Source organism: Panicum virgatum, chromosome 1N (assembly GCF_016808335.1).
Source record: "Panicum virgatum strain AP13 chromosome 1N, P.virgatum_v5, whole genome shotgun sequence".
In the NCBI taxonomy this organism is placed as follows: Eukaryota; Viridiplantae; Streptophyta; class Magnoliopsida; order Poales; family Poaceae; genus Panicum; species Panicum virgatum.
The window spans coordinates 57,722,176-57,748,308 of record NC_053145.1 but is presented as its reverse complement, the minus strand read 5'-3'; the positions used below and the strand labels follow the sequence as shown (position 1 = coordinate 57,748,308).

At 50.3% G+C, this 26,133-nt stretch overlaps 2 protein-coding genes and 1 pseudogene across 2 annotated transcripts; 2 read left to right on the top strand and 1 right to left on the bottom strand.

Annotated features, from left to right (window-relative positions):
- Positions 1 to 11,991: 11,991 nt before the first annotated feature.
- On the top strand, positions 11,992 to 14,753 carry LOC120656968 (dof zinc finger protein 1-like). Its single transcript, XM_039935208.1, has 2 exons — positions 11,992 to 12,518; positions 13,695 to 14,753. Exons 1-2 carry the CDS (start codon positions 12,465 to 12,467, stop codon positions 14,469 to 14,471), a joined length of 831 nt encoding a protein of 276 aa, XP_039791142.1. The 5' UTR covers positions 11,992 to 12,464; the 3' UTR covers positions 14,472 to 14,753.
- A 702-nt stretch (positions 14,754 to 15,455) lies between these two features.
- Positions 15,456 to 17,339, top strand: LOC120653711 (zinc finger protein 385B-like). Its single transcript, XM_039931394.1, has 3 exons — positions 15,456 to 15,543; positions 16,025 to 16,326; positions 16,657 to 17,339. The coding sequence occupies exons 1-3, from the start codon at positions 15,456 to 15,458 to the stop codon at positions 17,200 to 17,202; spliced, it is 936 nt and encodes a 311-aa protein (XP_039787328.1). The 3' UTR covers positions 17,203 to 17,339.
- Positions 17,340 to 20,831: 3,492 nt separating this feature from the next.
- On the bottom strand, positions 20,832 to 25,554 carry LOC120656967 (annotated as a pseudogene).
- Between the last annotated feature and the right edge of the window lie 579 nt (positions 25,555 to 26,133).

Below are 26,133 nucleotides of genomic sequence, written 5' to 3'. Positions count from 1 at the left end.
ATCCGGCTTGGATGATGGGTTTGCGAGCACGAACGATTATTAGGCCTAGACCTGCACTCGTAGGAACGTGTAAGACTAGTCAATCAGTCATGATACATGTTCGAGACGTGTTTGCTCAGTTTGGACCTGAAGATGAATGAACACGTAGACTGAAGAATTAAGGCTCGGATCCTCATCGATCGTCCGAGAATGGCGATTTTCGGCGATCTGAATATCTATACAAAGGCTATTTCTCCAATAGCAAGCAGAAGGCTGGAACGAACTTTGGGAGCTGTCCGTCCGTCCATTCGAATGTCTTAAGGGCATTGCTCTTTCCATCATATGTCCACGCCCGCCTGAGCCTGGGGGCACGATCATTAGGCCTACGGCGTGTAGGGACGTGGAGCTTGGTCATGATATATGCTTGAGACGTGATACTGAAGGACCGAAGCCGGCGACCAGAGGGGGTGAATGGAAGCCGATCAAAATTTCTTCCGAAATCGATCCGTCGGCCTATATCCCGAAAATCACCCAAGCCCTCAAGCGTTCTGACCAAAGTTTGGAGTAGCTATGGAAAAGCTAAACCAACACAAAAGGCCTCGAACGTGCGAGCGAAACCACGAAACAAATCGGAAGCGAATCGAGAGAAATAACAGACCTCTCTGCCTGGACTGGTCTGACCGGTCTAGTCTGTCCAAAGTCGAGCAGACCGGTCTGACCGGTCTTGCCTACCGGTCTGACCGGTGGCACCCAGAAAACCCCGAAAAGCTTTGATTCAAACGGAGAATCTCGACCAAACGACCACGAAAAACGATGAAACTTGGGGGATTGCTTCGCACCTACCCCGTGAACATATCCCCAAGAGATCTCGTCCAAAAGATCAAAGAATCTTGAGAATTCGAGGGGAGATCAAGAAGGATTGGGGTTTTCTCAAAAACTCAAGAACTCCAATTCTGAAGAGCTAGCGATTCCAGAAGGTTTGGCCGAGACTAGAAGCAGAGGAACCACTACAAAGAGCTTATGGAACCGTCGCAATTGTGTGCACCAAAAACGAAACCAAAATACATCACAAACGGGCACAAAAACGACGAGATTGGATCGATTCAAAAGCCCAGAGGACACAAGGAGGATGGGGCCTCCTTTCCCAATCAAATCCAAAACAAAGTCTCACAAAACCATAATCAAATTCTACTCTAAAGAGAAGAACAGAGGAAGGGAGACACAGGGCCGGCGGCCTGGAGAACAGAAGAGTTCACGAACTGATTACAAAAGCCACACTTAACCTAACACAAAGTGAAGGGGTATTTATACCCGCGGGACCGGTTAGACCGGTACACTGGACCGGTCAGACCGGTTGGTTAGACCGGTCAGACCGGTTGGCCTGCAGCACCTCCTGTACACGATCTCATCTGACGGCTGAGGTTCTTTCTTCGAAGCGAAGTCTTCTCCACGATGCCGCCATCTTGATGAAGATCTGGTCCGCGGTTTTGGAAGGTAGCCGATTTTGAGAAAACCGCCAAAACCTCACGCGCGGGAAGATTCCCGCCTCCACGCCGTGGCCCTAGACGCCGTTCCCGCCTCGGCCTTCTGATGGCCCTAGACGCCGCCCAACGCCCGTCACCTCCTCGCCCGCAGCGAGGCCCAAGACGCCGTCGACGCCCGTCGCCTCCGTCAGTCCCGAGACCGACGCCCGTGCCTCCACGACTTGGCGTCTTCAACCGCCGTCCGCCTCCTTGGTTTTGTGGCGCAAACCAAGAAACCCGCCTTCCGTCGCCGTTTGCGCCCTCGATCCAGGAGTGGACGCCACAGCTGCTGCCCGGTCCGAGCTCCGGTCCCGGCTGCCCTTCACCGCCGTCCACCGCACGGTCCATCGGCCACATCACCTCCACGACAGCTCTCCGTCGACACTCGACGCCCGTGTACCTGCAATCTAAAGACCAAGCGCACAATCACACCGCACGGTTGACAATTCACTCATCACAAGCCGAATAGAGTACTCAACTTTGCTCAGCTACCGCAAGTACCACACGTCCACTAATACTACTGTCTCATCGCTGGGACCGACGAGCGAGCGAGTACTTCAAGAAATGCAAGCAGTGATCTTGTCCCTCGACTCTGCATGCAGGCGAGAAGAGTTAAGGTCAGATGTCTTTAGGAAAAAAAGAATAATTAAGGTCAGATCAGATCCCTCCCATTGCAATGTCATTAGGAAAAAAAGAATAATTAAGCTTAGTGACCGGTTTCGGTGGAACGGAGATGGAAACGAACGAGATGAAACTCTACGGGTCCTGCTGGCAACTTGGCAATGGTGGTGAGTGGCGTGCACTGTTGGATAGTGTAGTGTAGGGGGCCATCCTGGCCTCTGCGGCGGGCCGGGCCTAGGAAAGAAAGTGCTTCCATTTCGGCGACCGGGAGCGCAGTGGCATGATGCCGCGTTCTGTAGTACTAGGGCACAGCACGATGCGGTCGCGTCACGCCGAGTTGCCGCCGCTTTGCTCGGCCGGCGGGAGATTCCCGCCTGCCTGACGCGCGCTGCCGCTGCCAGGCCCTCGGCCTCGCGGCCCATGCCCGTGTTGTCACCTCAGGTTTGGACGGCGACTGCCGGCAAAGCCACGGCGTCTACCGCCTGCCAGAGCCAGAGCACTTGGACTATCTCAGGCCCCGTTTAATTGCTCTCCGTGAAGTTTTTGAAAAAACATGTTTTTATGTTTGAAGTATTAAATATAAATTAATTATAAAATAAATTACAGAACTCGTCTGTAAATCGCGAGACGAATATAACGAGTCTAATTAATCCGTCATTAGAAGTTGTTACTGTAGCATTACTGTAACAATTTAGTGTCTGATTATGTCCTAATTAGGTTCATTAGATCTGTCTCGCGATTTACAGGCAGCAGTCGCAATGCGTTTTTTATTTCGTTTAGATTTAAATCTCCATGCAGGTGCCGGAATTTTTTTTGAAATTTTGATTTTTGCAAGTAAACGGGGCCTCAGAGTTGCCGCTTTGCCAGGACTCGCACTTGGCCTGTTATCTCAGACGAGCAGCCAAAGCCAGGCTAGCTCCTGTGGGTCACGAACCTCGAGCTCGAGGCCCTGTTTTGAGCACGGGAACGAGTGTAACGACCCGATCCGAGATAACGACTAAGATCTATTCTGTACGTTGAGTAAAACACACCTATTAAATAGTTATCTTGTGTTTTCGTCTTCGCTTCGCGCAAAAGATTCGAACAAGAGTTACTAACTTTCCAGAGAGCGGCTATTTAAGCTGGTTCGGCTCCCTCATCATTTCCAGTTTAGGACTAAGGAGGCTATGCCGCGGGCTACAGTAACTGTGTGCTACCTCCCCGTTAGGATTCGACGTACCGGTCGAACCAATTTATCCATATGGGGCAAAGCCACGGCGTCTACCGCCTGCTAGAGCCAGAGCACTTGGCCTATCTCAGAGTTGCCGCTTTGCCAGGACTCGCCCTTGGCCTATTATCTCAGACGAGCAGCCAAAGCCAGGCTAGCTCCTGTGGGTCACGAACCTCGAGCTCGAGGCCCCGTTTTGAGCACGACAAAGCTTGACGGTATTGCCCTTGCCCCATTCCGTGATGCACATCGCACGCAGTGTGGGCGTTGCCTGGAGTCCTGGACTCTCTCGAGTGATAACGGGGGTCTTGGCATCGAAGGTGTTGCAGTCTGAAATCGCAGCGGAACCGATTGTACTCGCTCTTCGTTAGCAGCGAACGCTTTGTTCTCGTGTGTATCATATAGGCTTTACCTACGTGAGAGACCACAGCAGAGATACGGACCGATGAGACTGTTAGACCAGCTCCTAATAACTAAAAATGCGACAGACTAATCTGGGTATTTGCCAGGTTCGTTCTCTTGTACGTCACCTACGAATTAGCGAAAGCACTGTCGCCTCCACACGCGCCGAAAAATATGCTCCGGCTTTGGGGTTTGGACTTTGGAGTCTCTTTCTTGTTCTTGGGTGGCGGCGTCCGTCAAAAGGCCCGAGGAAGGAGAACGACCACACTGAAAAGAAGACGACGATTACGACAGAGAAATCCCCGCATGGCTGGGCTGGACGCGTGCTATTTTAACCCAGCCCGCTTCAGCAGGAAAACGGTGGTGTCATGGGTGAAAATCTCTCGGCCCGTCTTTCCCGGCCTGTTATAAGACCAACAACAACCCCTACCCTTTTTTAGGCAAAATGCAAGACCAGGTAGCATTTTTTTTCCTCTCCGGAGAAAATTAATCATTTCCCTTCCGTGCAGAGATTAGAGAGGCAATAGTACGTTGTTAGTTATTACAACATTAAACAAATTAATTAGTTTTTTTCTGAACGTTTGTCTAAAAAAAAAGTTTGTTCTGAACGCCATCATGTTTTCAAAATACGGAGGAAATATACCCACGAAAATATCTGCGCAAACTCGTGATCTACATTATAACAGTGAACAGCCCAACCGATGGCACAGCTCGATTCCGACCGTTCTAAAGAGGATTGTGCAACCTGTTCTGAATTCTGGCCCTGTTTAGTTCCCACCCGGAAACGTAAAAAAATCGTAAACGTAAAATTTTGCGAAGGATTTTTGCTAATTTGAAGTACTAAATGAAGTTTATTTATAAAACTTTTTGCATTAATGGGCTGTAAATCACGAGACGAACCTAATGAACATACTTAATCTATGATTTGCAACAGTGATACTACAGTAACCATCTGCTAATTATTGCTTGATCATGGATTAATTATCATCATTAGATTCGTCTCGTGATTTACAACTCATCTGTGTAAAAAGTTTTATAAATAGATTTCATTTAGTACTTCAAATTGGCAAGATTCCTTCGCAAAATTTTTTTTGCGTTTACATGTAAGAGCATCTGCAAGAGTTTGACAAATCGAGTTGTCATCTTTGATTTTTGGCAAAAACATTAAAAATACTCCTCCAACAGTTTGGCAAAAGACTTGGCAATTTTTGGCAACTTGGGAAAAACAAGCCTCTAGCGCGTAAATATACGCGCGCGGCGCGCGGTTGGCATCGTGGTTTCTAGTCAGGTGGGAGGGTGAAAAAAGAAATAAATAACAGAGAAGGGTTCCTGATTTAAGTTTTCAAGAGGTGGAAGGGCATAAATATAATTTTGTTTCTCTCTCAGGGTTCCTGATGTAAGTTAGATCTGGATTTGGCAAGTGAATTATGCTAAATTGTTGGAGATAAGCTCTTTTTTTACTTGGTATATCTTTTTAGAAATTGGCAAAACACAAGTTATGTCAAGTAAAATATGACAAACTCTTGGTGATGCTCTAAAGAGAACTAAACAGTGCCTCTGAAGCGCATGCAGAATATTCCCATGCAAGTCGGATGTCAGCGCTGGAAACGGGAGGCAGCAAATCACAGGAGATTTCGCCCCAAATTCACGAGACATTTCTGGCGAAAGAAATTCGCTGGTGACTCTTAGCGCACAAGAACGATGCGCCAGCACCGACGGCCCATGCTTTCTGGCGGGCCGCAGGCATTGCATGTCTGCAAGGCCAAGGCTATCAGGTCAAGCGCTGGATGCCCGCCGTGGGAACACGTCGAAACGGTGATCTGCACATTTGCCACGCAATGCTGACAGTTCTTGGGGTGCCCAGTCGACAATTGTGAGGCCAGTTTTTGACTTTGGTTTATTTGCACACGCTGATCAGCTGATGACCTGCTAATACTAATGGGTAGTACGATGACCCTGTTTAGATACCAAGGTTAGAGTTCCATTTGACTCTTTGGTATTTCCTCCGTCCACAAAAAAAATGCAATTATGGAATTCATGCCGGTCAAACCAGTTAAAATTTGATCAAATTTTATATTAAATAGTATTAATACTTATATCTTCAAATAAATTTACTATGGAAATATAACCTATAACTAATCTAATGGTACTTATTTTGCATTATAAATATTATTACTTTTCTCTATAAATTTAGTCAAACTTTAAACTATTTGACTTCTCGAAAAGTGAGAATTGCATTCTTTTGTGGACGGAGGAAGTACTCATCTAACCCTAAAATATTCAAACAGGAGGGTTAGATTGGGGTTAGATCCATCTAACCCACTCAAAAAAACTATCCCATTCAAGGGGTGTTTATTGAGGTTAGATTGGAATGGATTCCACCTTTCCTCCCTCTCTCCCCTTCCAAATGATTGGAAAAGTGCTTTTATTGTCTATATAACTCTTCCATCTAAATATCTCTTTTTGTTAGAGTTAGTTTATGATTAATCATGAGTTGGATACTACTCTAACTTCTAACTTAAATTAGAGTATCCAATAAGGACCGATGTGCCTTTTCTTTCTAATGGCCGTGTTTGGTTAGGCTTGAAAAAAATTTCATGAATTTTTTTTGCCTCTTTGACCACTAATTAGAGGTATTAAATAAAGTCTAATTACAAAATCATCTACACAACTACGGTACTGTAGCAGTTACTGTAGCTAATGAGGTCTTTGACCGTATGATTAGAGGATGATTAGATGTGGTTACTGTAGCCAATCATGATAAAACTTGGCTCATTAGATTTGTCTCGAAAAATTACATTCATCCGTGAAAAAGTTTCGCAAATAAACTTCGTTTAATACTCCATGCACGAATTCGTCTTTTTGTGAAAAACTTTTCACCTACTCATCCAAACACGGCCAATAGTAATCGCATCCGCTTCAAATGATGACATTCAACACGCCTTTCGCTTCGCATGGAAACTGCCTAGATACGACAACGCGCGAGTCCTCCTCCTTGGATGGATGGACACAAACCGAGCAGGCCCGCCCTTGAATTCAACCCAGCCCGCACGCCCTGTCGGGGACGGCGACGGGCAGCCAGCCAACCAGACCCAGATAGCCCAAGATACCGGCGCGGCCGGCCACGGACTTCCTGAGATCGCGCTCGTGAATTCGTGATCTATACTCCTGTGCAGTGCAGGCGTGCAGTTCTGATTTGGACACGAGAACACTGACCTGCAATCGGCGGGTCACGGGTGTGGGCCTCGTTAGTTTCCCTCGTCATTTCTCTTGGAGCATAGGATCGTTGGCAAAAAGGCTGAAGCGGTAGTGACGAGAGATAACAGATATAAGTCCAGTTGCAGTGGAGAGTGTCATCGCATGGTTGATAAGAGTGTAAATTAGTTAATCGATTCGAAAGAGTGTCATGGTGATGACATTTCTATCACAATAACACTCAATATTCTCTATCTTATACCATATCAGTAAAATTAATGTTCATGACACTCTTATTACATTTCCACTAAAATTGACCTAAGATACTCTTGTGTATCTATAGCTCCAAAAAAAAAGGACAACAAAAATGCTCTAGTCTGACGAGTCTCCACGCACTGCAGATCGGCCTCAGATATCGCGTGTGCAATTTTCCTGAGATGTTTGTTTGGACGCGCTCGATCGGGTCAGACTTTGTGAGGCGACCTGCCGCCGGGCAGCGAGCGACTCGCGACCAAACCCGCGATGGATCCACGGCCGGGGGTGATGACGTGCCACTAACACAACAGCGCGACCGTGTATACACGAGAAAGCCAGGCCAGTCATCATCCCAGCGGATCGCGCACGAGCACACAGAGAATCTGAACAGGGCACGCGCGCACGTGTGCGCGTGATCTGATCGCGACACGGCGCGGCTGGGCACGTCGGCCGCACCCGGCGCGCCAGTTTTTTTTTTTTTTTGAGAAAAACCCGGCGCGCCAGGTGAACCCACCAGCCACCACCGTTTGTCCAGTTCCCACCCACCAGCGCGCGCCGACCAACCTGGCCCGGCGCAATTAAGCCCGCGGGGTTCGCGGGCCGCAGGCCTGCAGCGAAGAGATAGCGTGGCCCGCGGCGCCGCCGTCGTGGCGGCGCGGACGGTCGTCCCGCCGTGCGAGAGCGCCGTGGCCGTGAGCTCGAGCAGGCCGGGCAGGTTAGCTATACCTAGCTCGAGCCAGCGCGCGCCGACACACGCGCCACGCCGGCGCGTGGAAAAAGCCGCCCGCCCTCGCGCGCGCGTGGCTCCACCGCCCCACACCACACCGGTGCTCCGTAGTCTGTACCGCGCCGCGGCCGCGGCCGCCGCCGCCAGCAGCGCGAGCGCGACCGATCAGGCGATCACACGACGCGGCGGTCGCGGGAAACCATCGGGCCGGCCGGCCGGCCTCTCACGCGAGCGGAGGGGCCGGGCCGGGGTTCCCGGCCACCTGCCGACACGGCTCGGTGGGGGGGCGTGGCGGCGCGCGGCCTCGCCGCCCACGCCCGCTACTACTACTGGCTACAGTGCGGTGAAGGCGTGCGGGGCGAGCGGCACAGTAGGAGAGGAGTGGCGAGCTACGCACTCGCGCACCAGGCGCCAGCTAGGCGAGCCGGACGAGGGCCGGCCGGGCTGGTTGGTCGATCGATCGCGCGTGTGTGTTCGGCTCGCTGCATCGGCGACGACGACTGCTCACGCGTGCTCGCCTCCACTCCGCCGGATCGGAGATGGCGTGGGGGGGCCCGATCGATCGGGTCGAGCTAGCCGCGGCCGCCACGGCGTGCTGGCGCGTGCTTTCGCCCACCAGGCCGGCAATCATGGGGTCGGAGAGACTAGCCAGCAGCTTACTCTACTACGTCTACGTACAGTGTTAGTATTCTCCGACGGCCTGGAACTGGAATCTTGGATGTTCCGACCTGCGCCGGCACTCGTCCTGCTACCGATGGGAGTCAGGTGACGCCACCGTCTCCACGCGCCCTGTTTCGACTGGCAGCTCGGGTTCATTTCTCCCCACGCGCTTTACCATCAACTCAAACGTTTGAGTGACACTACTATGGCGGTGGTGATCCACGCATTATCATTAGGCAAAAGTCATCTGATTAGCATCATAGTATGGTTGCTGAGTAACGAAGCGGTTTAGACTGCACGGCGCCAGCGCGTCACTTGTGAAGAGCTGATCGCCAATTCGCAGTCGGTTAGCTAGCTAGCTAGAAAACGACGGCGCGGCAGTTTCGTTGAAAGCCCACTTGGGTTTTCTTAGTAGCAGTTGCAGACTTCACAGGCGATCCACAAGCGTGTGTCGCCTGCAAATCTTGCGCTGATGCTGGTGCCGCCAGATCGACAGCAACCGATCGCCACACTTTCAACGCCGCGCGTCAGCAGAAGATATGGACAGTTGCCCTCGCAAGATCGTACGCTATACCTGAAGACTTCCAGCAGCAGTTTCTGGTTTCTGACCAACCGATGACCCTCTGAATCGCTGTACGTTCTGCTTGCGCTGCGATCAGCTGCAGAGTGCTCTCAGGAACTCGCAACACATTGAACTTGAACAGCAGTTGGCATCGGCGAGAACAAGCAGGAGCGCAGTGTGAAAATGCGATGCAACTGACATGGTACGCAGGCAGAGGAATAGACGGGCTGATCACTGACTGACAACATGGAAGCCTAGCCTGCTGATTTCGATGAACGATGCCCATGCATCATGCACCTGGTCATCAGTGGGCCCGGGGAGCTAGTCTGAGGGACCCGGGGAATGAGAATGGATACCTTGCTTGCGGGCGGCGAGCTCGCAAAGGCGGATTAAAGGGCAAAGCAAACGAAATTTGAATCCGGAAAGGGAGAGGGGGCGCCGGGGAAGACAGACAGGGAGAGATGCTTCGGCTCTGCTATCTTTGTCTCTTCTTTGCTCCCACATGCCTTTCGAACCCCGAAAAACACGCTTTTGAACAGCCCCCCAAGTGATGAGAAACAAAAAATCACACCCATACCGAACGGCGCCATACAGCTAGCTAGACTAGGAATCCGTATTCGACGTACTCTACGAAAGTACTAGTGTAAGCTTAGCATATTTTTTTTGGAATATATAGTTATATTACATGATGTCTCGGACACATGATGTTAAAATTCAAAAAGTTGGCGGTTTGGAAATATAAAAACCATGATGGTTTATTGTTTTATGAATAGTATGTTCTAAAATACGAAATAAAGGCCAAAAATACACTTATGGTTCCTTTATGCAAATCAGGTACTTTTGACAGCAATAGCAGCATCTTGGATTGGATAAATGGATTATTTTTCGGTTACTTTGGACATTGGAGGATCCCACATTGGTCTTCAACGGAGCACTTGAGAGTGCCTTTAACTTTTACCCTACCTGTATCAATTGTTTATTTGTTTTCCATCACCCGTCAAATGTAATCACCAGCTGCAGCATGTTTGGCTACTTTTGACAACGCTAGCGGTTCAGTTTACAGTGGCAGGAGTAGTACAAAATGGGACAGATGAAAGCAGGAGCTAGCTAGCTACAGGAAAGAGATGCAGTAGGCTGTAGCGCGCGCAAGAGCCAAGAGCAGCCATCTTTGGAGAGCAGCGTCTTTGTCAACAGAGCACCTTTCGACCAAAATTCTCTACGTATATTTTAAGCGGCGCGGGAGAATACGATCGCCGGCGACGACGACCGACGAAGCGGCGGCGATCGGCCCGGCCGGTCAAGAAGAACAAGCATGCGTGGGCCCCGATTGGAGTGAGCTTTCGGTTTCCTCGTCGCCTCTCCCTTCCCTTTCCTCACGGGGACCAAAATATTCCACGTGGCTCCGATGGTGTCGTCACGGTTACGAATGGCTACCCTCGCTGCCATGTCAGCTTGTCACTGTAGCTCTTTTCAGTTGTACTGCTATTCGCTAATCAGAAAGATAATACGTAGTATAGCCATAAGAGCATATCCAAGAGTTTGGCAAATCGAGTTGCCATCTTTGATTTTTGGCAAAAACGTTAAAAATACTCCTCCAACAGTTTGGCAAAAGACTTGGCAATTTTTGGCAACTTGGGAAAAACCAGCCTCCAGCGCGTAAATATACGTGCGTGGCGCGCGGTTGGCATCGTGGTTTCTAGTCAGGTGGGAGGGTGAAAAAAGAAATAAATAACAGAGAAGTGTTCCTGATTTAAGTTTTCAAGAGGTGGAAGGGCATAAATATAATTTTATTTCTCTCAGGGTTCCTGATGTAAGTTAGATCTGTATTTGGCAAGTGAATTATGCCAAACTGTTGGAGATAAGCTCTTTTTTTACTTGGCATATTTTTTTAGAAGTTGGCAAAACACAAGATATGTCAAGTAAAATATGGCAAACTCTTGGAGATGCTCTAATAAACCCATATGTCGTAACTGTCATGGAAAGAAAAATGGGCAGAAAGGGGGTTATAAAAAGTTAAATTTGAACAAAATCGCCTAATGGAATCGTGCCAAAGACTATTTGATACGCTCGCATGCCACATTTAGCCACTAGCAGTAGAGGCAGCCATCCAGCAAACGCAGCGTCCACACTCCACATGCAAAAGTTTGACCAGAGTCTTCACCCCCCTCCAGTCGGCTCCGGCTGGCAGAGCCGAGCAGCCGGCCCGGCGGTGCTCGGCTCCAGCCAGCCTCTGAAACCTAGTACTCGAATTTTGAATTTGAACTCGCCATCATTTTTAACGCCCGCGCTGCAAATTAAATTCGCTGTGCGGCGAACCGCAAAATTCACCTGGGAAACGAGCGGTGCCAGTAAAATTGGGCACCAGTCGCGCGAAGCCGAGAGGCCGAGCCACCCCCGGAGGATCGATCGCTCGTCCATGGCGAATTGGCGAGCGAGCCAGGTAGCTACTCCTAGTAAAGAGCGTCTCGCATGTAGCTACTCCTAGCCAGCTAGCTAGATACAGTAGGCTGCTGGCGAACTGAAGGCCGCCGAGCCGGCCGACAGCCGCGCACGCCCTCGGGATGCGAGCCGGCGGCGGGGGCCGCGCGGGCCCCGAGGAACCCAACCGCGCCGGGGACCACGGCGGCTGGGAGGCCGACGGGACGAGAGGCTAGCGGCCGTGCCTTCCTTGTTCCTCTCCGGCTCTCCGCTCCGATCCCGCCGGCCGGGCGCGTCTCCACCCACGCCGCTCCCACCACGCTGCCGGCCCGGCCGGCCCCGACACCGTGGGCCACCCCGGCCTGTGGTGCGCGGGGCACAGCATTACAGCAACATGCATGCATCACTCCCCCGGCAGTCCGGCACGCTGCTGCCTGCTGCGGCTAGTAGCCTCTCTTCTTCCCTCTCTCTGGATCACTCTCGGGCGTGCAACTTTTCCTTCCCTTCTTATTCACATCTCCCACCGTTCACATCCCTCATTCTGCCACCAACCACCGCCACCACCAGTACCACCACACATCCATCCTCCTCTCCTCCTCCCTCACCTCTAGCTCTTCTTCTCTCGCTCCGACGACCTCCATTACCGCACCTCTCTCGATCTTGTTCTTTCTCCAAGTTAGCTGCTGCTGCCCATCACGTCGTGATCCTCTCTAACACACCTTTCAATTCGTCGACAGGGCACCAGCAGCAAGAAGATCAGATAGCTGTTATTAGCATGTAGGATGATCAGATAGCTTTTCGCAGGTGTGTGTCTAGCTAGCTAGGGTTTGTGTGGCTCGTGATTTGGAAGAACCCAGCACACACCTTATCGTACTCAGATCAGGTGGAGGTAGTCAGCTAGTGATCCGTCGCTCGATGATGGCCGCAGCACCGCCGGTGCACATCTGCATGGACTCGGACTGGCTCAAGGTATGTACGCACATCATCCATGACGCACATCTTCTCTTTGTTGATCTCTCTATTTTCTCCTTGTTTGATTTAGACATATGCTTAATAGGATCGATTAAAGAGTATGATGATGAGACCTTCGATCTGGTATTTGACCGCGACTTATGATATTATTATGATCATAAAAATATATGGCCGCATGCATGAAATTCACCCATGCATAGAGTTTTGGATCAAAAATATGGGTAGATGGGGTTTCATCATTCTGACATTTTTTCCACTATTTATTTACGTCCTTAGACTAAGTAACATTCAGTTAAGACCACATGAACTATACAGCTATCTCTTAATAATTAGATGCTTTCTCAGTAACAAACCATGTATATTTAGTCATGATGTGTTACTTTTACTGACAAACTGAAACTCTAGAAGGAACAGTCACAAAAGATGTCATAAAACAGAGTAAACTAACAACCAGATAAACAGTACAAAGTGTCATACAGTACCTTCAGATACGTAGCCAGATTTTGCTTGTAAAAGAAACAACGCGATGAAAGAGGGTTTGAACGGGTACGGTGTGATCATCTGATCTGCCTTGCTTTAACTTTACAACATTGAAAAGCCCCATGCATCTAGATCTCCTCAACACTGTCGATATAGGGTTCGTTATATAGCAGCACAATATATAAGGACATTCTTCAGACACCACGTCAAGCAACACAAGATCTAGTATGATCTTACAATAACAAATGTACGTAGAACATAGGAAATGCATGTGACGTTAGTTCATTCTTAAGAAAATCAAGGCAAGTACACACTGCATGGCCCTCATGAAATCTGAGTTTGTTGCAACTTTAGCATGTGACCAAAAGCGCAAAGAAGATCACGGGGCAAGTGATCAATGCAATTCTAAAAGCTACGGATACACCATAGGATCAAGCTGATCAGATCTGAAACTTTAATCTACTTGATGCACCCATCATCAGACATCATCATCATCATCTTGTAGCTTTGCATGTAGTTCGTACTTTAGCCTATCAGAGAAACCATATGAATCTGATCAGCTTCCAAAAGGTCCCCTAGCCACTGGGCCGGGACCATATATGCATGCAACCGTTTCTCGCATTCCGAGGCTTCCATTCTGTCACAGCTGATGATTGCGATCGCAATGCCACAACGTGGTCTTGTGCTTTCCAGGGCATCGTCCCCGAGGAGCCCGGGATGGGGTCGTCGTCGCCGCCGGCGGACCGGCGCCTGCGGCCGCAGCACGACCAGCCGCTCAAGTGCCCGCGGTGCGAGTCCACGCACACCAAGTTCTGCTACTACAACAACTACAGCCTCTCGCAGCCGCGCTACTTCTGCAAGACGTGCCGCCGCTACTGGACCAAGGGCGGCTCGCTCCGCAACGTCCCCGTCGGCGGCGGATGCCGCAAGAACAAGCGCGCCAGCGCCAAGAAGCCCGCCGCGCCGCCGATGCTGCAGGCGCACGCGCGGCAGGTGGCGGAGACCGGCCTCCACCTGTCCTTCTCCAGCATGCAGCAGCTGCCGCCTCCGCCCGCCGCGGCGGACCCGCTGTGCAGCCTCGGCCTCCTGGACTGGAAGTACGACCCGATCCTTGCAGGATCCGGCGGCGCGGCCGGCGCACTGGATGGCGCCAGCTCCGAGGCGCACTTCGCGGGGGCGGGCATGATGGGCATCCCTGGCGGCGGCGAGTGCCACGCGCTGAGCGCGCTCCGGTACGCGGCCGGCCTGGGCGACCACCTGCAGCTGCAGGGGCTGCCGTTCGGGGCGCGCGCCGAGCACGACGCCGTGGAGGTGAAGCCGGCGGCGGCGGAGAGGCTGCTGTCGCTGGACTGGTACGGCGAGGCGAGCCGTGCGCCAGAGAGCGCCATCAGCTCCCTGGGCGCGCTGGGCCTGTGGAGCGGCATGATCGGCGGGGCGCACCAGCACCACGGCTCCTCCGCGGCCATCTGAATCTGGCAGAAACGTGCCTCCATGCTTGCGTGGCATGCATTAGTGGTTTGCTAATGGCGTTAACGAGTGACTACGTAGGAGTGCTTGTTTTTTCTTTCTTCTGTTGGTTTTGCTATTGTCATCTTCTGTTTGGTTTCATCGTTTTGTTTGGACGATCGATGCTTGCAAGCTCGTCATTTCAGACGGTGTCTCTGTTGTTGTCCCACTTCAAAGTTCGAACATTTGCTGTGGTTCAAGGTTTTACCGATCATTGTGGAGCCATATACTCACTTGTTCCGTAAAGATTATTCATTTAGCCTTCAAATTTTGTTCCACAAAAATTATTTGTTTAAATTATAGTAAACTCCATCTAATTGAAGCTATATCAAGTGCCAAGAAATAATTGCATTGGGAATGGCATAAAGCCAATCAAATGCTTAAGTAGATATTATTTTTCTGTTTTCAATGCATTTGTATTTATTGAGGATATAGAGAACCTAATAAACAGCGCCGTCTTAATCACAATCACTATAGTTAATTAGGGACAACATAAATATTTTCCAGTACTAGTAGTATGTCTGAAATTTTTTAAACGAATAGTATTCGTGGGAACGGAGAGAGTACATAACAATTTGCTTAATTGCAAATATGTACTAGTGGCTTTGATCTCAACAGGCGTGTGTTTTTCCTATACAATCGCGTGGAAACACGCGACCGATCGAGGGAAGTGAATGAACGAGGAGCGGAATCGTACGTGGGGAGGTGAGCTGGCAGTCGCGATCGAGCGCGAGGCGCCGCGCCGTGCGCGCTGTGGGAACGGAGCCGCCGCGCGGAAACGCGAGCCCGCGAAGGGGAAGCGCTGCGAGCCCGCGATGGCCAGCCGCGGCCTTTAAATCCACGCGGTGGCCGCCCTCCGCCAGCCATTCCTACCGAAACGGCCTCGTTCCCTCGGCCTCGCTCTGCTCTGCTCTGCCTCGCTCCGCTCCTCGCGGTCGACCGATCACCATGGAGTCCTCGCGCCGGGGCTCGGCCACCGCCGCGGCCGACGGCGACGTCAGCGACGGCCGCCCCTCCCGCTACCTTCTGTCGCACGGTACGCACACCTTGCATTGCGATTTGTGAGACCAGAATCACGCACACTCTTGTGTTTCCGTATGCCAGCGAATCCGTACCCATGCAACGCCTACCAATCACTCGGAAAAATGCAAGTGGTTCTTGCCTCAATCTTCATGGCGCATTAGCAATGATGTCAGTACTTTGTAGGGTGGTTTGACCTTACCTGTAGCTCTGCACCTGATAAAAATCATAGTAGTACTGCGAAGCGAGCACCTGTAATTTGGTACAGTTCAGATTACTTTTCCCTTTTTCTTTTCTTTTAAAAACTACTTGTTTCTCTTATAAGTATGACTGTCAGGTACATAGTCTAGCAAGTTCCAATTAGATGTAAAAATGTCGAAAGGGCGTGAACAATGCTGTGATGCGTCGATGAGTTGCACCAAGGAAAGAAGTATAGACGACATGATCTTTTATTTTACGTACATCTACTGATGTTATGTTTCGTGCTGACTGACCATGAAGAACTTCACTATGCGTGACTGGTGCAGGGTACTCGACTCTGGTGATTAGGGACGCGCTGCAGGCACAGCTTCAGAAGGATCGCCTTCGCCAGGAGATCATCGAGGCCGAGCTGGCCAAGATAGATCGCGCCCTTAACTGCATGGCTGATGTGCAACAGGGTAAACCGGTCCCCTTCGTGCTGCACCGTGGGGATTTGGGTGCGGTCCAAGATCCCAAGGATAAGGATGAAAGGAGTTGCAGTTTGGACTTGAAGCCCTGGAAACCTGTCACGGAGAGCAAACAGCAAGAGTCGAATGAGGTGAGCGCCCTACTATAATGTTTCTTTTCCTTTGGTCTTTCCTCTTTTATTCCATCTGCATTTGTGAACTTCACTTTCACAAGGCTGCTAATTAAGATGTCTTCGAAGATTTGACTTTCTTTTGTTTGGTAAATTCTGTGAACACATGGATTTGTTGAGAAAGTTTGCTTTATTTGTTTTCCATGGATCATACATTTTACTGTTCCAAATAAACTGCATACTGTTCTTAGTACCAAGTTAGCTTCGCTTGCTTTTCAATTGACAATGATCTAATCGAAGTGCGTGTTAAACATGCAGATAAACCATCCCGGACCACGTTCACAGACATGAAAACTGACGGAAATAACCTTACCAGTAAAGCAACCAAAGTCATCAGAGAGATGGAGCTGTACCGTCTGCCAGGTGGAAGCAACAAGTGAGCACAACTTACAGCAGCATTTCGCAGGGCAGCAGCACCGGTCAAATGTGGCAAGCTTGGAATCAAGGAACAATGGTGGAAGGCACCAGACAACGATTCGTGCCCTGCAGCAGGAAGAAAGCAAGAGTATGGCAATGAGCTATGGGCACCTAGGAGCACCCTCTGCTTGGGGTAAACTACCTTTGAATGGTTCTAGCAGCAATAGCGTTGGGAGCTCGGAGATGGCGCGGCACATGATTTCACTATATTTCTGCAAGGTCTGTAATGTGCAGTGCAGCGATGAGTTTAAGTTTGAGGAGCATCGTCGGGGCAAGAAACACAGAGGGAAGGTGTGGAAGCAGAAGGTGATGACCTTCTGCAATGTCTGCAAGGTGCAGTGCAACAGCGAACAGATGCTCGCCAACCATCTTACTGGGAAGAAGCATCAGAAAAATGCAAGCCTAATGGGGCTGATTTGAAGCAGGCAGCTGGTACAATGGATGTGTCCATGATTTGAATCATGCTATGGTGTTTTGCGCTCATTTTGTGGAATGGCTGCAACTATATCTTTTGTCATTAGTACAACATATTTTGATATATATGTTATAATATATGTATGCTGCTATGATATGTTGCAATGCTACTATGAAGTTACTTTCACATTGACCAAAGTGCAGCCTCCCATCCCTTCCAGTTTTCTCTTAAGACAGCATGGCCAAGTAGACAAAAGAAAGTGTCATGTTTTTCATTTCATCTGGTACCTTTTCTATTTTCAAAATGTTGTCATGAAAAAAGTGATTCATATGCTTGACCACTATTTTGATTTTAAATTTATTTAAAATTTTGTATTATAAAGGTAAGCTTTACCTATCCTTTTTTACAAGAAGATAATGCCCACTACAAAGTACGAAGGATGAGGTGCAACCATAGTCACAAAGTTCCTGGGTCGACCGGGTCGAGGAACAGGGTCGAGGGTCGAGAGTCGTCACTTTATAAAATTATGGTACGAAGGGAGTATACATCTATGGAACGATAAATTATTATGTGGGACGCGACCCTGATTCATCGGGGTCGATATCTTCGGGTCGATAAAGACAAAAACTATATATATGCTACTAATGAAGAAACTAATCTGCACAAGCATATAAGAAACATATAAAAGAGTACATTTAGACCATGCTACACGTACTCAGCTCATTGTCTAACAAAAACCACACCAATCCACTGTCCTTAACCTCCTTATCCCAATTAAATCTGCTAGCAATGGGGCTGCGACCCCTTTCAAACCGGGACACGATCCAACCTTGAATGAGACACTGACCCTCTTCGACCCCGACCCTCGAATCGGAACGACGTTCCCGGGTCGAGGGACGAGGCATCGACCCCGAATCCTGTGACTATGGGTGCAACTCAGCACATTCAAATGGGATGATTCAATAAGGTTCAAGGGTATCAGGTAAAGTTTACAGGACCAACAGACAATCTTCTACTGTGCAGTGCCAAAGAAATTGAGACAGATCTCCAGTTCACATAACTTGTTAGTTTAATTAGGAACCACAATTCAGTACCTTAAAAGGCTGAAATACATATTAAATTATTAATTATAACATGTACAGAACGCCACACCACCAATCGAGGTTCAGAAATCAAGCATAGGGTTTCATACTCTAATGTTTTTGTCTACACTCGGCAGGTTAGAGTGAGGCTCCACAAATTCAATATTAAGTGTGCTTTCCGATGTTAGTTGCAATCCTTTTTTCAATCAACAAGGCACTCAATGAAAATTCAGGGAAAAACTCTTCTCCTCATTTTTCTTATTTTTTCTGTTAAATGGAGCATTTATTATCACTCCACGTAGCTTGAAGCTTTTATGCAAAGATTCGTTGTTTCTGCCCCCTTTCCTGGATTTTCCCAGAACTATATAAGCAGAATACTCAATTGAACATGTTCTGAAAAGAGGATAACTAGTTACTATCTGACAGGTTCAAAATGAACATTTACTGAAAAGAGGATAACTAGTTACTATCTGACAGGTTCAAAATGAACATTTACATTTAAGAAAGAGTTAAATACACCAGCGGCCCTCGAACTTGTCCTGATGTGCCACTTAGGTCTACGAACTCGCAAAATCAAAATCTAGCACCCTGAACTTGTTAAGTTGTGCCACTTTGGTCCATACCCCTTCACACCTTCACATGGCGCCACGTGGTATGCACATATGAAAAAAAAACCTCCAAAGTTACTATCTTCTACCTTCACCCCCTCACTCCCCTCCTCCCTTCTTCTCCCTCCCAGACCCCGGCCCCTGCTCGACGCGCCGCCCTCCCTGCCCCGGCAGCGAGCCGCCGCACCCCCCCCCCCTCCCTGCTCCCTCGCCGGTGGCGGCGCCTGGGAGCGACGGCGCCGTTCACGCTGTGCCCCATCTCTGGCCCTCTCCGCCGCGGGAGGGAGGAGCGGGCGGAGCACGCGGCGGCTCCACGCCAGCGCCCCTGCCTCCCGCCCTATCTCCTCCGCCTCGGCTTGGCCCCAGCGGCGGCGAGTTACTGCAGCGGCAGGTGGCCGGCCCCTCCTCGCGAGCTCCGGTGGCCGTGGCCACATCCGGCGGTGCAGGGGCTCGCAGCCGCAAGTGCAGGGCTCGTGGCGGCGGCGGAGGAGCAGGGGACGGCGGTGCGGATCCGTGGCTGCGCGAGCTTGGGGCCACGGCGGCGGGCGTGGATCTACGGTGGCACACAACGCCGGGCTCAGGTCCATGGCGGTGTGAGGAGCTTGAGGCCGCAGGGCTCCGGACCGCAGCAGCGCGAGGAGCTCGGGGCCGCGGCGGCAGGAGCAGCTCAGGGTCGTGCGGCCGGATGCTAGTCCGTGGCGGCGCAACGAGCTCCAGGCCATGGCGGCGCAACGAGCTCCAGGCCATGGCGGCGCGAGGAGTTCGGGGCCGCGGCGGCTTCGGACCGCAGCAGCGCAAGGAGCTCCAGGCCATGGCGGTGAGGAGCTCGGGGCCGCGGCGGCTTCGGACCGCAGCAGCACGAGGAGCTCGGGGCCGCGGCGGCGGATGTGCGTCGACGGCGGCGCACGACGGCGCGGATCCGCGGCGGCGGGAGCAGCTCGGGGTCGCGCGGCCGGGTGCTAGTCCGAGGCGACGCGAGGAGCTCCAGGCCATGGCGGCGCAAGGAGCTCGGGACCGCGGTGGCTTCGGACAGCAGCAGCGCGAGGAGCTCAGGGTCCCGGCGGCGGGGCGAGTCTGCTGCAGCACACGACGATGGGCTCTTGTCCGCGGCGGCGTGAGGATCTTGGGGCTGCGGCGGGCTCGGGTCGGCGGCGGCGGGCGCAGGTCAGCATCGGCGCGAGGATCCAGAGTCCGCAACAGTGGCGTGCCAAGGGCGGCGTGCCGCGAAGGTCGCGAACTCTAGGGGCGGCGGCGAGCCTGAAGTCCGCAAGCTCCAGGGGCGGGGGCGTCCGCGGCGGCCGCGAGCTCCAGTGGAAGGCGAGGAGGCAGGGTGCGACGGCGAGCTCCACCCACTGGCAGAGGAAGCAGGGGAGGCGTGGACAACTTTGGAGGTTTTTTTTTGCATATATTCATGTCACGTGGCGCCATCTCAAGAGGTATTGATCTAAGTGGCACAACTTAACAAGTTCAGGGTGCCGGATTTCGATTTTGCAAGTTCGTGGACCTAAGTGGCACCTCAGGACAAGTTTGAGGGCCACTGGTGTATTTAACTATTTAAGAAATACAATCCCCCAATCGATCTGAAATGTGAGTTATTTTAAGTCCTAGAAAAGGAGCAACATTTTAGGAGAGATGGAGGGCAGGAGCGGTTAATGTGATGGGATAAGCCAAGCCCAAGCCTTCTCGGGTCCGGCACGAGTAAGCTCGAGGCTTGGCAAAGGGCCCAGAAAAAGCCCAAAGCATTAATATGTTATTAGTTTAAAATAAGAATATTATTATTTTCCATAAAATCTTATCAGAATATATTTGTAAAAGCTAAAACATTCTATTACTGTTTACTAGGATGACAAGCGGGCCTTAACACCTGTCAATCTAGATCCCCAGGCCTGAGCGTGGAAAAATCATGTTGGGCCTGGCAACTACAATTGAATCAAGTGGCCAAGCAAAAACAACGCAAGTGATCATAGATTCTTGGATAATCAAAGCACAAGGAAAATGTAGCATATCCTAAGTACAGTGAACAGGAAGCACGATAATGTGAGAGGTTGAATTACCATGCTAGAATTTTTTTCATTATCTGAATAAAATGCTGTGCAATCTGGCTGAAACACTGAATCATGCTGACATATATTACCTCTGAAATGGCCCAAGGCCCCTACTTCCCACAACTAGAAGGTCAGGCTGGACTCTCTTCACTTCGCTGCAGATAACCTCCTTTGGATCCCCATGTCTGATCCATGCCTCGCATTTTATCTGTGATACAAAGTAGATACAAAGACCATTATACACTAAAGAGGTAACAGCTTCCAGCTGGAGCCTGAACTACATATGAAAATCAGTAGTTTTTTCTGAGCAATATCCAAGTTCAATTACCCCTAGCTGATGGCATTGGTTTACAAAGTACTCAAGCAAGTGAAGCCCTCTTATCTTGTCTCTCTGTTTCATTTGGTGGAAGTCCGCCGGTGACGCATAGATGCTATCCATGTCATCAAATCCTTTTGATTGACATGAAATCAAAAATAAAGGTATGTATTAAGAGTTTAAGACACAAATAGTGATCATATCAACATTTTGAGCAAGTATCCAATATCAACCCAATGTACAGAAAGATAAAATTGCGAAAATGTTTGAAAACCTCTAATCCTAGTGCATCATGAAAGTTCCAAAAATTTTATTTCCATTCACACATTGGACATTGGAACAACACAAAAAGAAAGCTAAGTTCATGGGATAAATAATCAACTAATTTCCAAACAACTGCAACAGAAGATCCATGGGCCCAATGATCTCTAAGCAGTACTCGTATAGTCTTATTGACTTAGTTTGCTCCAACTTTCCCATTTTAGCTATGTTATGTACTTATATTTTAATAAAATACTCCAACAAACAACAGAATTTTTCTAGCCAGATCTCTTTGCTGTATATGAGTCATTTCATCTAATACAACATCAACCACAACTCGCTAAGTTCATAATGAATCTTTTACAGATCATAACCAAATATACAGATTACATGAGCCCTAAGCCTAATAAATTCCCCAAGCAGAACCTGTGTACCACAACATTTGTTTGATCTACCTTTATTATATCAGCTATGTTTTGCTGTAACATAAAACACGCGTATGAGCAAAAGAAGTATTCTGTAGACCAATTATAATCATTGAATTGCATCACCTTGCAGTCTAGCAGAGATGGTATAACAACAACAAAAGAAAGGGCATGAGGACAAAGAAAGCAAAGAAAGCATAAAGAAAGGTGCCATCTAAACATTCATGATGTATAAATCCTCTCTTCAGTTTCTGGCATAAGCTAAAGGGCATTGTGATCCCTAAAAAGTTCCTGACATGCCAGGTTTTCAACACATAGAGACATAGATCTCAAAACGGGTTGACAAGATGGTTCGTGGAAATAGGTCACTCAAGAACCAAGAGCAACATGTCTCAAAAAGACAAACAGTAAAGAGTTGCTAACAAAATTCTTGATAGCAGAAACAGGCAAAGTGACATGGTGTACAATGTCTCAAAATAAGTGAAGAGTAACCTGCAAGGTTGAAAAAAAATCCAAGCCAGTAAATAGAATATGATCTGAACATTATAAGACCTGCTCAATTACTTACTTCAGTATGCTATCTGCCTATAGAGTCTACAGAATGTATAAGAACTTAAATTTCCAAAACGTTCTTTAGGGACAAAGCTATGGGCTATGGCATGTTCCAGCCTATGTACTGATCTTTAACTCGAATATAACAGTCAACATATACAATCGCAAAATTAGGCAAGTTTTTTTTTTAGAGCACAAAATTAGGCAAGTTAGTACGATGAATAACCACCTTCGTAAATGTCATTTTCCTGCACCAAATTTCTTCTAGAAGTTCGCCATCACTGAGGTACATTCAATGATTCGAGGATCGATTTCGAATAAGAAAAGAGCAGAATCCTCTAATGCTAACCCAATGTCTAGTTGAAAGAACAGTCCTCGCCTCTCAATTTTCTTGACAGGTCGCAGAGCAATGTACAGATATTCTCATGATCTTGGTGAGACCTCTCCCCAGCAGTGAACGTGTGCACTGCATTATTGATCTCAACTGCACTGTAACCTGGCACTTTATGCAAGCCTCTACCTTGCACTGTGTCTCTTGTCTCCTTTACACTTTCCCACTTCTCGCCAAATGCATATATATTGGTCAAGAGATTGTAGTAGCCAACATGGTCAGGATCCAGCTTTATCAGGTTCTCCGCGACTGCTTCGCTCATCTCAGTGTTGTGTTCTCTGCAGGCAGCAAGCAAGGCACACCAAGTATCAGCAACAGCTCTCCCATCCATTTCTTGAATGAACTTTATGGCCTCTTGAAGTTCGCCGGCCCGCCCAAGGAGATCAACCATAGCACTTTGATGCTCTGGATTTGGCATGACTCCATAAACTCGAGTCATGCTATCAAAAATTTGTCTTCCTTCCTGAACCATGCCAGAGTGGCTGCATGCTGATAACACTGATACGAATGTCACACTGTTGGGTTTAATTGATGAGCCAATCATCTTTTGGTACAAGGCAACAGCTTCCTGACCAAGGCCATGGGCTCCATAACCAGCGATCATTGAGCTCCACAGAACAACATCCTTTTCTGTGGTACTATCAAATACCCTGACAGCGCTATCCAAGTTTCCACATTTTGAATACAAATCAAGAAGTGCATCCGCTACAAACATCTTATTATCAAAACCACTTCTGACCAAATAACCATGGAGACAGGTAGCTTGGCGATCAACACCAGAATCTGAGCATGCATTAAGTACCTTCACCATTGTGACTGCGTCAGGAGCATGATCATCCAATAGCATGCATTTGAACATTTGGATGGATTCATCAGGGAGACCATTTTGTGTGAGGCCACTAATGACTGCACCCCAAGCCACCACATCTTTCATGGGCATCTGATGGAAGAGGTGCATTGCCTCCTCATGACATGAGCACTTCATGTACATATCAACCAGCGCAGTTGCAACACCCACCTCAAGTTCACAACCCATGTTGACAGCAATGTGGTGGATGCTTTTGCCTTCCTCAACATACACAGCAAGTGCACAAGCCTGCAGAATACTCACCAAAGTCACAGAATTGGGTTGGAGACCCGCGTGAACCGTCCCCTTGTACATCCTCAATGCCTCGTGTGCGTCTCCTGATCTCACATATCCTTTGATCATGCTGCTCCAAGTAACTACATCCCTATCTACCATTCCTTCAAACAACCTCCTAGCTGTCTGGACATCACCAATTTTCACATAAAACCCAAGAACAGCATTCACTAGAGCTAGATTATACCCCAAGCTGTTCCTAACAAGATATGCATGGGACGCCCGCCCGTTCCAGGCATCCCCCAGCTGTGCTGCTGCCGAAATCACACTCACAAGCATGACCGGAGTCACCGCGACGCCCTGACCAACCACATTCCTTGCAAAGAACTCCATTGCCTCCATGGCCAGCCCGTTCTGTTCATATCCAGTCACCACGGATGTCAAGAGCACGACGTCTGGCTTCTCCAACACGCCGTACGCGTTGACGGCCCCAGCCATGTCTCCGCACCTGGCGTACATCTGCACGACCGCCGCGGCAACAAAGGCGTCCTCGGACGCGGCGCAAGAGCGTACGGCGACCGCGTGCACGGCGCGGCCGTGGGCGAGGGACAGGAGCATGGCGCAGGCCCTGAGCAGGAGCGGAAAGGTGAAGCCGTCCGGGCACATTCGGAGCCGCGGAACGAGGCGGATAGCGGCGCGCCACTGCCGCGCGCGGAGGTGGGCGCGGAGGAGCGCATTAGCGAGGCGTGGCGTCGGGCAGGGTATTTCGTCGAACAGGTCGCGGGCCAGGCCCGGGGTGTACGACTCGAGGACGTGCGCGGCCAAGTGGTACGAGGAGTGGAGGAGGCCGGAGCGGAGGAGGTGGGCGTGGAGGTGCGCGGCGGCGAGAGGGGTAGTGGTTGCGGCGGCCGCTTGTAGAAGCTTCCGAAGTGGTGGCATGTATCAGACGGGAAAGACACCCGTCGTCGGCCGCGGACGCCTGGTTATCGGCTTTTCACTCTGGCAAATGCCAACGGAAGCTTTGGACGAAGTAAGGCCCTGTTTGGCAGGGCTCCAAACGCGGCTTCAGCAGGAGCCCTGCCAAACGGTGTGTTGTGCACCAGCTCCGCGCGAGGAGCCGCCCATGGAGCCCCTCGCGGCTTCCACACGCGAGGAGGAGCCAGTAATTGGTGGCTCCGCGCGGCTCCGGCAACCCTTTGCCATACCTGCCCCCAGGTGGGGTCCGCTGGAGCGTGGCCCGCGGGGACGAGATGGCCGGCGGCGAGGGCCTGCGGAGTCGGGGACGAGGTGGCCGGCGGCGAGCCTAGGCGCGCGGCCTGCGGGGTCGGGGAGGATGTGCCCGGCGGCGGCCGCGCGGAGGAGGTGGCTGGCGGCGGACGCGTGGAGGAGGAGGCGCCGGCCGCCGCTGCTTTGGGAGGAGGAAGAGGCGCGGGGCGCCGCGATTGGTGGAGGAGGAGGCGGCGCGGGCCGCCGCGATGGGTGGAGGAGGAGGAGGCGCGGGGGGCCACCGCCGGTGAGTGGAGGAGGCCAAGCGGAGGAGGCGGCGGCAGGGCTGGGCGACGAGAGTCGCGAGGAAGGAGATGGCGACCGGATAAGAGGAGAGGAGGAAAAAAGAAAAGGGGAAGAAAAAGAAAAAGGAAAGAAGAAGAAAAAAAGGGTGTAATTTAGATTTTTTATCACCTCAATCTAACATATGAAACTGTTTTGCTAAATATTTTCTAAAACGACTCCAGCTCTACCAGAGAAGCTCTTCCACCGGAGGAGTCGGAGTCGGAGCTGTTTTTAGACGCAAAGCTGGTTCTACGGGTGACCGGGTGTTCGGCTTCTCACGGTCGATTTGACCGCTCACCTGGATAGGTTCCACAGTCCAGTACTAATTCTACAGTCCACCTCACGGTCATTCCGACCTGCACCTGTCCAGTTCGCAAAGTGCAAACCAATTCACGTGGAGGGTCCCACGCCCTCGTCGCCGTCTTCTCGCATCTTCATCCAGTGTCTAGTCTTCTCCTTTCCGCTTCCTCTCTCGTCTCTTTGCTGGATTCTTTTCCTGCGACCATCTTCTCGCTGGCAGCCTGCAGCATGCACAGAGAGGAGGTGCGGAGCTATAGGGGCGAGCAAGGAGGGTGGCAGGCCAGCGTCTGGAACTCCACACGGCGGGCGGGGATGCATGGCCCA